This window comes from Mycteria americana, chromosome 1, assembly GCF_035582795.1.
Source record: "Mycteria americana isolate JAX WOST 10 ecotype Jacksonville Zoo and Gardens chromosome 1, USCA_MyAme_1.0, whole genome shotgun sequence".
NCBI lineage: Eukaryota > Metazoa > Chordata > Aves > Ciconiiformes > Ciconiidae > Mycteria > Mycteria americana.
The window spans coordinates 155,133,858-155,149,625 of NC_134365.1; the positions used below are offsets into that span (position 1 = coordinate 155,133,858).

At 39.2% G+C, this 15,768-nt stretch overlaps 1 protein-coding gene across 3 annotated transcripts in view; it reads right to left on the reverse strand.

The window, feature by feature from the left end:
• Positions 1 to 15,768, reverse strand: part of TFDP1 (transcription factor Dp-1) — a 56,522-nt gene that overhangs the window by 39,397 nt on the left and 1,357 nt on the right. For all 3 annotated transcript variants that reach the window (XM_075525347.1, XM_075525359.1, XM_075525337.1), the window contains exons 2-3: positions 15,374 to 15,458; positions 2,742 to 2,808 (exon numbers count right to left, since the gene is read on the reverse strand). In XM_075525347.1, the coding sequence (XP_075381462.1) occupies positions 2,742 to 2,808; positions 15,374 to 15,385 (79 nt within the window). In that variant the 5' untranslated portion in view covers positions 15,386 to 15,458. The remainder of the gene's footprint in view (positions 1 to 2,741; positions 2,809 to 15,373; positions 15,459 to 15,768) is intronic.

Genomic DNA, 15,768 nt, shown 5'->3' on the forward strand with positions numbered 1-15,768 from the left:
ACTGGCTTTCTTGGCCACCTGGGCACACTGCTGGCTCATATTCAGATGGCTGTCGACCAACACTCCCAGGTCCTTTTCTGCCAGGTAGCTTTCCAGCCACTCTTGCCAAGCCTATAGCATTGCATGCGGTTGTTGTGACCCAAGTGCAGGACCTTGCACTTGACCTTCTTGAACCTCATACAATTGGTCTCGGCCCATCGATCCAGCCTGTCCAGGTCCCTCTGCAGAGCCTTCCTACCCTCAAGCAGATCAACACTCCCGCACAGCTTGGTGTCATCTGCAAACTTACTGAGGGTGCACTCAATCCCCTCATCCAGATCATTGATAAAGATATTAAACAGAACTGGCCCCAACACTGAGCCCTGGGGAACACCACTTGTGACCGGCCGCCAATTGGATTGAACTCTATTCACCACAACTCTCTGGGCTTGGCCATCCAGGCAGTTTTTTACCCAGCAAACTGTACGCCCATCCAAGCAATGAGCAGCCAGTTTCTCCAGGAGAATGTTGCGGGAAACAGTGTCAAAGACTTTACGAAAGTCCAGGTAAACAACATCCACAGCCTTTCCCTCATCCATTAAGCAGGTCACCTTGTCATAGAAGAAGATCAGGTTAGTCAAGCAAAACCTGCCTTTCAAAAACACATGCTGACTGGGCCTGATCACCTGGTTGTCCTGTACGTGCCACATGATGGCACTCAAGATGATCTCCTCCATAACCTTCCCCGGCACCGAGGTCAGGCTGACAGGCCTGTAGATCCCTGGATCCTCCTTCCGGCCCTTCTTGTAGATGGGCATCGCATTTCCTAACTTCCAGTCAACTGGGACCTCCCCAGTTAGCCAGGACTGCTGATAAAGGATTGAAAGTGGCTTGGTGAGCACTTCCGCCAGCTCCCTCAGTACCCTTGGGTGGATCCCATCTAGCCCCATAGACTTGTGTGTGTCTAAGTGGTGTAGCAGGTCGCTAACTGTTTCCCATTGGATTATGGGGGCTTCATTCTGCTCCCCATCCCTGTCTTCCAGCTCAGGGGGCTGGGTACCCAGAGAACAACTGATCTTACTATTAAAGACTGAAGCAAAGAAGGGATTAAGTACCTCAGCCTTTTCATCATCCTATGTCACTATGTTCCTCCCCCCGCATCCAATAAAGGATGGAGATTCTCCTTAGCCCTCCTTTTGTTGCTAATGTATTTATAGAAGCATTTTTTATTGTCTTTTATGGCAGTAGCCAAATTAAGTTCTAGTTGGGCTTTGGACCTTCTACTTTTCTCCCTGCATAACCTCATGACATCCTTGTAATCTTCCTGAGTTGCCTGCCCCTTCTTCCAAAGGTCATAAACTCCTTTTTTTCCTGAGTTCCAGCCAAAGCTTTCTTGTTCAGCCAGGCTGGTCGTCTTCCCTGCTGGCTCGTCTTTCAGCACATGGGGATGGCCTGCTCCTGCGCCTTTAAGATTTCCTTCTTGAAGAATGTCCAGCCTTCCTGGATGCCTTTGCACTTCAGGACTGCCTCCCAAGGGACTCTGTCAACCAGGCCCCTAAACAGGCCAAAGTCTGCCCTCCAGAAGTCCAAGGTAGCAGTTCTGCTGACCCCCCCTCCTTACTTCTCCAGGAATCGAAAAGTCTATCATTTCATGATCGCTATGCCCAAGATGACCTCCAACCACCCACAAGTCCTTCACAAACAAGAGGTCCAGTGGGGCGCCTTCTCTAGTTGGCTCACTCACCAGCTGTGTCAGGAAGTTATCTCCCACACACTCCAGCAACCTCCTGAACTGTTTCCTCTCTGCTGTATTGTATTTCCAGCAGACATCTGGTAAGTTGAAGTCCCCCACAAGAACAAGGGCTAGCGATTGTGAGACTTCTCCCAGCTGCTTAGAGTATTTTGTCTGCCTCTTCATCCTGGTTGGGTGGTCTATAACAGACTCCCACCATCATATCTGCCTTGTTGGCCTTCCCCCAGATTCTTACCCATAAACACTCAACCCTATCGTCATCATCATTAAGCTCTAGACAGTCAAAACACTCCCTAACATACAGGGCTAACCCACCGCCTCTCCTTCCTTGCCTATCCCTTCTGAAGAGTTTATAGCCATCCATTGCAGCACTCCAGTTGTGCAAGTCATCCTACCATGTTTCTGTGATGGCAACTATAAGTTCTGCTTCTGTTTTTTCCCCCAACTATGCTAACTGCAAAGAGCAGCACATAACTCCCCAAATGTTTAGATACTCCTAGTTTTTGAGCTTACATATCGAATTCAAGTTTATAGCCTGTGTTTTATTAAATTGCTTGATTACATTACACTATCATACACGCACAGCCATTATCTGCAAGTCCAAAACAGTTCTGTTCAAAACATTATTTCAGATAGGCTTGCACTAGTGTGGAGGCACTATCATAAAAACTGTCATAACCCCTTTTAAACTGCTACACTCCTGCATTTTTCCCATTTGCTAAAACATAGTGCCCCAAAAGATGTTTCAGACCATCCTGGCCTTTATACTTAAACACAAGCTACACTAACGAGAAGATCACATATGGGATGACAAACCACCACTGAACTTCACATGCAGTTTAGAGACAATTATAAACCAGAAAATCTACAGTTTGCTTGCTGATCATATGAGATATAACTTAAGAAAAGCTTTACAAAAACTATGCTAAGAAAGCAGTTTAAGGCCAGTAATAAGCATAACAACTAAAAATCAAGAAATGGAGAGTCTTACTAAAAATTGTGTTCTTACCTTTTCCAGGACTTAGGTTTTGGTCTATAAACACCTTAAGCTCTCCATTGGCTTCAATTAGTCCAGCCTGTTAAAGAAAGTAACTTTTATTAAATTTACAAACACAGACAGTCTTTTATTGTTAAAGATGGAAGAAATCATACTAGAAGTCTCTACTGCTACCAATCACATTGTCACAAACCTGCGACTATGTAATGGCATAGTATTTGCCAGACTTTAAAATGTTGATTTTATAAATAACATACTCTTAAGACACAAGCAGAAAATCAGTTTACACCTACCTTGCTATTTTGTGTCCTAAACTCTTACAGTGTACATGCACTATTTTAACAGACAGCTGAACACCCTTCTAATTAGAACCACTGACACCTTCGACTACACCTTTCTCTGTGTAGGTACTATTTACCTACCACAGAAGTTAACAACATTATAGCAAGAACAGTAGAGGTGGTAGAGAGCGCCTTAAGCCATTTTAATCAGAAAAAAGGTATTAAGAATAAACACCTTGAGCTTTTCAATTATTATTTTTTTAAAGATCAGAATATAAAGCTCCTAAGTGAAAGAGCTATAGGATTACATACAAGTTTATAAAGTAATCGCCTACTAAAAGCTCACAGTAGAACTTATGTTTAAAAAATACGGTTAATTTTTGGATAGAAAATACTAGATGCAGTAATTCCTTGGTATCTCCAGACAAAACAGTTCTGAAAAAATAATGAACACAGGACACAAAGACTGTTTCCATTTAGAAAGAACAGCAAGAAAGTCAACACTTGCACTTAACCATAGTTTAGCATGTGGTGTTACAGAGGCTGAAAACTCCCTAGCTGCATTTTGTGCATAGCTGGTATTTACAGGCTCCTGCCGATCTTCAAAAGACAATTAAGTGGTTTGCTGTCAGTCAGCAACATAGCTTTTCCCTTAAAAGTCTACCTGAAGAGCCCTATTTGCCAGAAGTCCAGCAAACCAAGTGAGCCACTAGAGGATGCTGTGGTGCTGTTATTATCCAGGTGTACGACAGCAATGATTTCTTAAAACAGACAGGGAACTTTACAAAACGGGAAACTTTCTCTCCTCGGTGAATGGGGAGCGGGGAAAAGAAGATGAGCGAGCACTGGGGACAGGCTGGGAAGTGAGCAGAAGAGAAATCTTGCTAAGTGAAGCATAAAGAGCAGTGGGCTCTAATGGCATGGGAGCGATGAGGACCTGGTGGCACAAAGAAAATGTAAGTGAGGAGACAGTGAAACTGATGGGTAGAATGACAAGCCTGTGGCAGTTCTGTCCTCCATTCTCCTTATTTCCCCCCTAAAAGTAACGAAATAGCATTGTTTTAAGGAGATGGCAACAACTTACCAGTACACAACCACTGCCTGTTCTCCATCTTGCCCACAGTAGGGATTCAAAGGTCCACTTGAACAAATGACAGTTCTACTGCCCCATTCCCAGGCACCAGAGCTTTTTATAAGCCTAACTCTTCATCACACTTACTACATAATTCAGAAGGACAACAGACTGTATCAGACACTTTCAAAGAAAGAAGGTATACTCATCAATGTGAAATCAGTATCACGTACAAAGATATTATTAGAGCTACAAAGATGTTACTAGAGCTACACTCTATGGCAATATGACATTGGGTTCCAGAACACTGGAACCCACTATAGCACTGGAACCCAATGTGCTATATGAAGATGAATTTTTGAGTAAGTGTTACATTATACTCCCATTCTACCTCTATTTCACAACAAGAGTGTTAAACCACACAGGAAGTGCAGTCTCATTGTCGTAATTTCTTTAAATGCAGTACTTCAGTTTCTATTCAACAGCAGAAAGAGGAGGCTTGTACTCAAGGATTCCTGCAAATTCTCTTTTCCTTGAGAATCAGAAAGATATCAATGAGACTGGAAAGACATTTAATGTATTGAGTTTGTGATCAGTGGACCACCAAGAAAATGCCTGTTTTAATCTGTAATGTCTTTCATTTTAGAAGCACATGAATTTAATAATTCTGAATTATTAAATCCATTCTTCAGTTTAATATGCAAAAGCAAACTTGCATCAAGTTCACATCAGTTACAGTGATAATCCAAACCCAAACATTTAAGCTGTGATATTTAGCAAATGCAAGTATTAAATGCAAATCATTATTTCAGTAACTAGCAAATTAGGCAATTCAGTAATCAATTACTTATTGGTCCCTTCCTATTTTCATTTTTTTTTCTAAACTAGAATGGTCTCCAATATAACCATTTCTATTAATTCATCTTATCCTTAAGTATTCAATCAACCACCATACCGTAGTATCAAATAATCTCATAAGCTTCAAGTTTTCTTCTACATAATTAGAACATACAGTGAAAAATATTACCCAAAACAATATGCAACTCCAAAAAACACAATCTAACCTAGCATTACAAAGGGTCAGTTTAGTGATACATGCCCCAGCCCATGCTTTTGTGTGACTGAAATTACGCAAGTCACTAAGAAACTGGAGAACATTTGGGAAAAATACTGCATTTAATCAGTAACAGAATGCAATTTTGGAAAAATCAGAGAATAGCAATCACTGAACAACAAGAAGAATCCCCTCAGGAACCATGACATTGATGAAGAGTACAGCACTTACAGTTCTACCACCTTTCCACACCAGTGTCTTACTAAATGTTCAGCTCTAGCAGTTAAAATGGCTGGTAAATATTCAACTAATTCGTAAGAGTATGCCTAGGGAAGACTCCAAGAGAACTACCTGGAAAGAATACTACCAAATCCCACAGCAAACACCACCCCCAGCTGCTATTATTCATAATGAAAACTGATTTCTAGTGAAAATTCTGTTACTCCAGCCTCAGTATGCTCTTCACACTTCTGGATACACTAATTCTAAGGTTATCAAAATGTATCACTGGTTTTGAGTCTCCTCAGTCACAGATACAAGCTTTTGGTGAGAGAAAATTGAAAAGCAAAACTTCCATCCCATACAAAATTCTGGTGTCTTTGTTTTAAAGTGGAAATACTAGGCAAAAAAATCTCTCGGTGTGTATTTCGAAGAAATTCCCACTATTTTTCAAGCCAGGTTATTTTGGAGGAGAGACCAGGATTACTCCTCCATAACCTATCTAGCATAGTGCAGTGCCCAAAAGAAAGAAAGAAAATAGAGGAAAATGTGACCATAGCTTCCATTAGGTGTATCACTCAACAGATTCACAATGAACAAACAAACAAACAAACAAACCAAACAAAAAAACGACACCCGCAAGAAGTATCTGATTTTCCCCAATGGAAAAGTAACCTTCTGCCAAGAAGGGTTTAGACATCAAGGAAATTCTATTTTCTGGTGGGAAAATACATGTAGTTTTTAGGCCTTATCAAGCTACTTGTAACAAGGTATTTTGATTTTTTTTTCACCTGATAATGTAATTTTTTTTTTCGCATTCCACATTTTCTTCTTGTCTTCTCATGATTCTCACTTTCAAGATGCGTTACTTCTTTTGATGATAATGCCAGGGCTGCTTGAAATAATACCGTGCTCTTAATATTAGATTCTGAAAGCTTATTAAGTGTGCGCAACTTCACAATTTAGCATTGCTTTCCTCTTCAAAGAGACATGTTGGCTATGTGTACTTCTCTATGGCTACATAAAGAAACTCCTAGTACCCTAAACAGGCAACAGATACAGATACACCCTTTACCCTTTTCACATTACAACAAAATCAACACTGATTTTAAAAAAATAGCTTTGGACATTCAACATAGCATCTAAACTGTAATAACTTAAGATCTCCTTTCCACAGATCAGAGGAAGAAGGTTAAAGACCACTGGACAAATTAGTAAACCTGATAATTTTAACTGTGAAAGCTATGCTGGAAAGGAGACCCCAACCATCACCTAGGCTTTGTCTCATCACATCATTCAGAACTCCTAAGGAAAAGAAATCAACTGATGGGCGAAACATATCAAAAATTAAAGTGAAGTTAGCTTTGGACAGCAGTCATAAGGACTAGGAAGTCTATCTTTGTTTTGTTTACAAGCAAAAGCTGAAAAGTACTACAAGTGCCCTCAGCCTGAAAGTCAGTAAATTGGTAAATATCTTTTTGTTGGGACTAAAGTTAATATGAAATAAAATTTGCTAAAAATGCAGAGAATTTCACTTATTAAAAAAATCCCTTAGTGCAGACTATCATAGACGAATCTAGTATCTTACTAACAAGCTAATATTTGTGGTCCCTGAAGTTATGCACTAGAAACTCAACACCCTCACAACAAAAGTATCATTTCTTCCACAGCTTTCCAGACTCGCAACTCGATTTCTTAATAAAAATTGGCATAAAATTATTCACTAAACCTTTAAACTAAACAGAAAAGATTCAAGTTGAATTGGGCTGAAGGACAAGGAACCTATAAAAGCATGACCAAGAAGTCTGACTAAAATGAGACTGAACAAGTACATGTGCTATGTCTATCAGGGTTAACCAGAGGCAGGTCCCCCCCACTACTCTGAGATAAGTAAATATGGGGAACAGAAGGGTGCTTTTGTACCACAGAAATACCTCTTCTATCTTGCTTCTAGGTAACGAGCCGATTTTAAGTACAGTCCCTGAAAAAGAGCTGGAGGAAGAGCAAAAAGGGTAGAGATAAATGGAAACAGAGGTGCTTGCCAAAAGGTATTTCTCAGAATAGAAATTTTCAGTTGGTAACAGCAGATTAAGCCCACTAGATTGAGGCACAGGACTGGGTTTGACAACAAAACAAGAGATGTGAGTGCCAAATATACAACAATGGTTAAAGAATGGGAGTCAGAATGGGACAGACAGAAAAACAGACAATTTTGGGACTGGCTTGGAAAGAGACAGAAAGCGAGCTAGAAAATCACATGGAAGATGGCAGACTAAGAGTTGAGGCAGAGAAACTGGGAGTCACTGAAAAAGTACAGGCAACAGAACTGATGAAACCTAAAAGAGAGCTTTAATAGAACAAGGAGGTCAGATCATGTGAGAAGGAAAGAACATGGGAACTGGGAAGATGAATACAATCTATTCTAAACTACAACTGAAAGGGTAAATAAGCTGGGACTCAGACTGAGAAGTTCAAAATAAATCAGGAAAGAAGCAGTAAAGACAGAACCAGAAAATGGAGAAATTGTGAAGGAGAAGTATTCCCCTTAGAGTACATTTCCTCCCAGAGCTTGTCAAAGGCATCAGGAGGATGCCTCTGCTGTCTACAGGCATTTGCAAAGCCTACTAGCAAACAACCACACATCTTCTGAAAACAGCACCTAACTTGATCCATACAAAATGACAATCCCTAGTCATTTTACTGCTTAAGAGTAGGCAATAAATGTAAAGGCCCTATGCCATGCAATTTTACTATGTGCCACTTCACTGACAATGTAGAGGGTTTTTTCTTTGCTTTATTTTAATATCAGGAAGCAACAAACACACACAACAGAAAATTAGCACAGGTATGAAGTGGAGAAAAGCTTATAATCAGAAATAACACTGCTTAAACAACCTTAATTCTTCTTTCACCCCTATCCGTACGCAAATGTAGTTTGTAACAAGATAATACACTATTTTTCCCATTGGATTCTCATCTCATTCAGGGACCAGAGCAAACATGCTCTGGGAATGAATCATCATGTAACTGCAGGAGACTATTTTTATGGGACATCCAATTCATTTTTCACAAAACTTAAAAGGCAATTAAGATATGAAGTAGAGGATTGCAGGAAAGGAAAGGAAAGTTCTTAAATTCAAAACATTTGCATTTCATTTTGCAAATGAAGTCAGTGAGAACTATTCCTTACTGTATAAAGTAATATAAAAGAACTTTTAAAGTCAGGCTATAGGAGTCCGATCCTGCAAAATTCTCAGACATGTTATTTTACTGCGTGTCAGTAGCCTTCTTCTGAAGCAGAGATCATACCACATCCTCAGTTCATGGCAGCGTCTTCAACATTAATGCATTTGTCAACCACTCAGCAATGAGCTATACCATAGAAACGAGCTTTCCAAAAAGTAAATTGAATTATTAACACCTTAACTAGCAAGGCATAGTCAAAGCACTAGATACTAAAGATCTGGATCACACAGAGTTGTGAAGATAAAAACTAAATACAGGTTAGTAGCTCAGTTAAACACTGTCAATCTTTGGTCTGAATATAGGCTCCACTGATACTGCACATACATCGGACACTGAGTATATACAGAATAACACCTGAGGTCTCCTTATTGCTGAGTATGTCAAGACCGTTAGCTTTCTTGGCTGTTTTTTCTCAACAGAGGAACACATCTAGAATTCAGCAAAAATTAAATCATAGAATCATAGATGAAGAATTCATTTTGAACATCAGTCAAATAGTGGTCCAGTCTAAGCAGCCACACAGATCAAAAATACCACAGGAGTTAAAATAATTATACTGGGTTGTTTCTTACAATAATTCAATTGTTCAAGTGATACAATCTTTGCAAAATTTAAAGCAGACACCCCCAAAACTAACTGTGAAGCTGTAAGAATGAAGCATAATTGAATACGAGATTCCTAGGGTGAATAGGACCAAAGCACTGGTTTGCCACTTCTACCACATAAACTAATCAGAAAATAAAATCGTTTGTGTCCTCCTGGACTAAATACTCATATGCAGAGAAGTATCAGCAGCAGTCACTTCCACAACTAGCTCCTGGTGCCGTTCTAGATTTGACCTAAATGGACTTTTGTTTTTCCAGCCAAATCAAATCTTTAGAGCAGTTTGTTCAACAGCATCTGAACCACAGCAGAAATCATCAAAAGTAATGTTGAACAGGACTCATTCCAAAACCATTTGCCTCGCCAACCTCCTTATCAGCGTACTGTAAGGCTATAGCAGCCCACAACTTAATTTTCAAGCAAGTCTGTGTAACGATTAATGCAATCCTGGGACGCTTAGTGAATGTAATGTAACGCAATGCAAGACAAGTAGCCAGCAGCGTTTTTGGCAATATGGACCATGGTCAACCTTTAAAATCAAGCTGTCCGCTATCTGAGAACCACTTCAACACAGAGAAAGTTTAGCAAAGATTGGCCCATTTTTCCTCCCACTTCTAATTAGCCACAGTAAATCTCCATTAAGTGATATCCAGGCAAGCAAACACAAACACTAAAATAAGTGATCCCTAGTGTAACTTAACTTTTAAAAGCTGCATTTTTGTTTAGCGTGTTGTCAGCACACTGTATTTACTCAGTAATACTACAAATATATATGTATATAAAGCCACTACCATTAACTGACACATACAATTAATAAAGAAGTTAAACACTTGAAGGCTACAGGAAAATGCTTTATTTACACAAATAAATTGGCAAGGTGACAGGCAACTTCCGAGTTGCTATTTTCTGCCTTATAAATACAAACCAACATGGGGGGGGGGGGGGAAGGGAAACTCTTATTGTGTATTTGCCATGTAAAAAAGAGAGCTTAAAGATCATTTTCCTTCTGCCGTCTTCTAAAAAGCATATTTGAAAAAATGTTAACAACACTTGAAATCCCAGACTGAGATGCCTTTTTAGAAGACCTAATTTCATATTATTTGATCTTCAGTTTGCAAACTTCTGAACACATTAGAACTCACTAAAGGCAAACAGAAATAGATCAAGCTACTAAGAAGTCGCTGAACTAAAATGATATCAAAAAAGGTGCATGAACCACTTGAGATCCACTAAAGACTTAACTTCTCTAGTCTGCCTCACTGAAATTCCCAGTACATAACCAAAAATAAACATAAAAGGAGAAACACATGCTGATATTTTTAAAAAAGTCTGAAAAATGTTTTGAAGACTTTTCAATACTTTCTAGACATTGAAAGTGCATCATGTAAAAAAGATCCAAAATATACCTTTTTCCTACTTCCATTAAGCTCTTTTTTTTAATCCATCCCAAATGTAACCTTTTCAGACCACAAAGACTTGCTCGAGACTGATGTAGAAGCACCACATGAAAGCTATTAAAAAGTACAAATGTTGCGGTGTTCCAGCAAAATTACTATACAGAAGCACAGATCTACTTCTTTCCCCAAATCTAGGAGACCTATTGACCTATCCAGTAAAGTTGCTGTAAGAAAGTAGTTTGCTGTGGAGTTATTTTTAAATATTCTTTGAGCAAAATATTTATTAAGTAATACTGTGAAATAAATTCATTGGATTAAACTACATGCCTGAATGTATTCTGAATACTCAATTAAAATAAACCATCAACCTTAATCCCTACATCTCTAGATCTCTTAAACAGTAATGTTAGATCAGGTGTTGAACTTTGTGCAGGCAGAACTTCTTACATGGCGGTCCTCAGATGTGCACAAGGCTTCCTTTGCAAAGTTAGGTACATGGGCCATAGCTACTACTCAAATGAGATGAATAAAAGCACCATGAAATACTAAAGAGATAGACTAAGTTTTATGCAAACTAGAGATCAAGAGAAAAATCCCTCATAAAGTAATTCAAGCAAGATGACAGCAGAATAAAACGTAATTAAAAATACAAATCTGACTTTAGAACCAGTGGTTCCAAAGCCAATGCCACTATCAGCAACCTGTGAAACAGTAAAATGCATGAGCTTTCCAGACGAACAGCTCTCAAGAAAGGTATTTCAGTCTGTGAGAAATTCTGAAGGCTAACAGTGGTGTGTCAGTTTAAAAAGTTTGTGAAACACCAAATTAGTTTTAAACCGCATGTTCTTCATGAACAATTATTATAATGACTGGAAACAGTCCATGCAGTAACGGTGAACAACTGAAACAATCATAAGCAACTGCTACCATATAGAGTATTTCATTTGTGTATTTCAATGTACGTAATTTTCGACATCAGAAGGACTCTTACTCATTCCTTTTGTCTAGCCCCCTTCTCCTCAGTACTCGCTGCAACAGTCTTATACTGGGAGTTGGAAGACAAAAGTTACCAAATTTACTTTCTTGCTACAATAATTCCTGCTCCTTCTTTCAATGCTGCATCCTGCCTAGTTTTAAGCATACCAGCGATGGACAGGTCACCATTTCACCGAGAGAACTGTGCTTCCCACCAAACTATTCATCCTATGAATCCAGTGAGCAGCCCAAGTCAGCTGAGGACCTTGGTGCGTACGTTTGGCTCCTCCAGCTCCTGCCTGGAAGGTGCCGCATTTGTGAGCAGTGGAAGAGTTTACAGTAGAATCAGCAAAGTCTTAGAGAATGACACTGATTAACCAGAAAGAGGAATACTTGCTAAGCTGGAGTTTCTGGAGTCTCTGCATGCGATGACTATCTTTGTCTCAGACCAAGAAACTTCCCATATGGTGCAAATGTACATGTCAAACTGTACCCAACTCTATTGACCTCAACTTAATTTGTCATTCAGCCTCTGACAAGCAACAGAATGATCCCACTCCCAAGGTACACAAGTCCTTGAGATACTGCAATTGGTGTTCTCTCGTCCACACATTTTTTTCATTGTTTCTTTAAATTACACAAAAAGTCTTTCTAGTAACTAAGATCTTCTGAACTGAATGTGATGCTCCACGGCCAATCTGCCTGATTCTGGTCAAATTGCTTCTCAGCTCCACACAATGCTCACATAAAACCAAAAATGGCTATGCTCATTACTATTGCCAGATCACGCTGGAAAATGAGTTTGCTCCTTTCTTCCCCTTTATATTTATTGCATTCCAGATCCCATACCCTTTATATAACAATTTTCAAAAAAATAAATTGATATATCCACAGATACTTCAACCTTCACAAGTTAGTATTTCTCTTTTTCCATTATTATTTTTCATTATAACATTACTTGTGATTATGCTCTTAAACTCCACCTGCAGGCTCTTAATTAAGGTGCTACATATGAATGTATCTTTTTTTTTTTTTCTTCCCCCCTCATAGCCTCCTGACCACCGCTGAGGAAACGAAAGTATTTTGTAAAAAAAAAAAAAAAAAAAAAAAAAATCAATGCTTTGTTGCTTATTTTCTCTTTATTGTACACTCCAAAAAGCATTAGAGGGATACATTTTATAGTAATATTTAAGAGAATTTAGGCTTGGGTCAAATAGCTTATAAGCATTATCTTGCTAGCTTACTTGATTGGTATTTCCGTAATTATTTTATCTTTTATAAAAACATTTAATTGGGTTTGCCGGTATTCTCCATCATGCTCCCCATTTGTTCAACTAGCCAGTAAACTCTCAGTCTGCAAACTTTTACAAGTATTTGACTTTTCAAATAACGTCTTTTCAAATTACAGTTTTTATAGAGAGGTATCAGAAGAAGAGCTGGAAGTGAGCAACAAAAGGAAAAGTGCTCTCCTGCGGCCGGTGGGAGGAGGGGTTAAGTAGGAGCACGTTATCTTGTGGTGCCCTGGCTCCACACCTTCCTCTTCTGCAGGGCTGCCTGCTTCACCGTCACCAGATCAAGCACTGGCCCCAGCACCACAGAGTAAGAGGGGGACGCACACTGAGCCTGCATTCCCAGGCTGCAGCACACTGAAGCATGCTTGGCCATATAAATGCCACCTGAAGCTCATACTTGGCATCGTAGCAGCACAGCCTTTACCACAGTTTAGCCATCTCAGCTCTGCTGAGAAAAAGGGAAGGAAGGGGTGGGGGCACTCATCAACTATGCCATCTTCTTCACCACTACATCTCTCAGTCAGTTAGTGCACTTGATAGGTGACATGGCAGAACCACAGGCCAGTAATCACAGCAATATTTCCATGTCAGAATGCTTAAATTTACAGCGGTGCAGGTCTTCATAGATTCAGTGCCCAGAAATTTAGTGATACTGTCTCTTATCATGCTTAATTCCATTATTTTGCTAGGAAAAGAACTTGGATTTTGGACAAAAGATATGGAAATCATTCTCTTCCCTTCTGAAAATCAAAAAAAGTGTTATACCAATTAGCATCTCTATTTTCTAGCATTAATCAAACCTAACAGGGCCCATAATCAGACCTGGACATTTAAAATCTCCCAGCATTTACTACACGTTTTAGACATCATGTAATGGTGGGGATGTAATAGTCTGCAAAAAGGTAAGCAGTTCATCTTTCTTCCCTGAGGCAGGATTGAGTCTGTGTAGAGGTTTTTAAGAACAGGTTAGACAATACTTCAATTAAGATTTCATACCCTTTCTAGCTACCCTGTTCCAATGCTCAAGTACACTTAAAATTTTACCTAAAACCTGACCCTCGATTTTAATTTTTCCAAATTCAGCCTATTAATTCTTGCAATAAAGATACTGAACACAATTTCTTTTCCTACCTGTAGCATCTTCTTCCATTTCTGAAGTTTATTATCGTGTATGTTATTCGTCCCTTAACTACTCTCTTTTCTAGAATAAGTTAGGTCTTCCAAAAATTAGGTTCTTTCTTAAATGTTTTATTCTCATTCTGCTCCCCTAGACCTTCTAGGATATTCATCTGTATTTCCAGCTGCTGGTTCTTCACTTCGTTGATCTCTCTCCCAAAAGCTAATATTAAAGAAATGTACTTTAGTACCTCAATTACTTTGAACTGTTTCAATTTCATCTCCTAGTCTAACATTCCTCTTTCATTTTCTTCCCGCGTATACAGCTTTTCATTCCCTGAACTCTGCTATCTGTAACATACTTGGCCACCCTTATCTCTTCCAGGCAAGCTTTGAGTGACTACGTATTTCTGGTTGCTTCTCTGCACAGTAAGATGTTTTTCAGTTGCTTCTGAACTACTAAAATTCTCTACAAGATTAATGTGTTAAACCAATCACTATTTCATGGAAATTCTCACTATTTGAAAACTACAACAGTCCACATTAGATTGTAACCTGCTGTTTTAACAATTTGAATTGTATCACTTTTCCTTAGCTTGTACGCTGTTGCTTTGTTGGTTTTTTTTTTTTAAGAGGAGGTATATTCTAATTTGAATATGGAGTAGTATTTTATCTTATTTTCAATAAGGGAATGTGAAAGCCCAATTATATTAGGTATTAACAATGAATTACATCTTAAATGCAGAACCTGTTTAAATTTTTTTTTTTTTTTAAGTACTGGAATGGTTAAAGAGCAAACATGGTTCAAGAGACAGGCTACAGAATCAAAGCCACTAACCTTAATGTCAATGGTAATGGAAGTCTGTGATGAAAGTCCCCAAAGCCTGTTTTTACAGACACTAACTAGCATCTTGTGGTAGACAGAGACAAAACAATGAACACATATGGGACGGAACCATCTTCACTCCCTTGAATACACGATGCCTCCTTGAACACAAGAAAGGCAATGCCAGTTGACAACAGTAGTCAACAACAACCCTGCCATCTGAACAGTATTTGCTGGGGTTTTTTAAACCCAATTCAAAACCAAGTTGTTCTAGTGTTCAATGTGAATACGCATAATGCCAATGGCCCAAGTGCTTCTATAAGCATAGTGAATTCTTAAGATTAATTACTCTGAAAAAATGTCAGCAGATCTGAAGCTCTTTTATGCTGTTACATCTACAGGAAAACATAGCCTAGGCTTGATGTACAATGTAGATAAAGTAAGTTTCGTATATTCATTAATGCCAGCTATTATAAAGCATGACCTGGTTTGCTTTTGTTAACAAAACCAAAAATATTCTATGAGCTATGCTTCCGCATATGATGTGCTACAAATATACTTACATCTTTTGCCATGTTACCAAAGACTAGAAATCAGTCCTCTTAAAATCTTGACGGCTGCAGGACACAGAGACAATGATGCTATTTTCTAGAAAGCAAGTAAAGACAACATCAGCTATAAAAATGAAAGGAGGGAAAGTTTTTACAATTGAAATTATTGACTACCACCACATACAATTTAGTTTATAAAGAGGAAAAAGTTTTCTGTCATCACCAGTTCATCCCCTAAGGCCCCCCCCCGCCCCACGCTCACATGTGGGGAACACTCCTTTTCCGACAGCGGGGGTGAGCTCTCCCCTGGCAGGAGCGCCCTTCCCCCGCACGTACCCGATCCCAGCAGGGCAGCAGGCAGCCCACGCTGGGCCGGTCCCTGTCCAGCTGCGCCCCTTGCAACACCG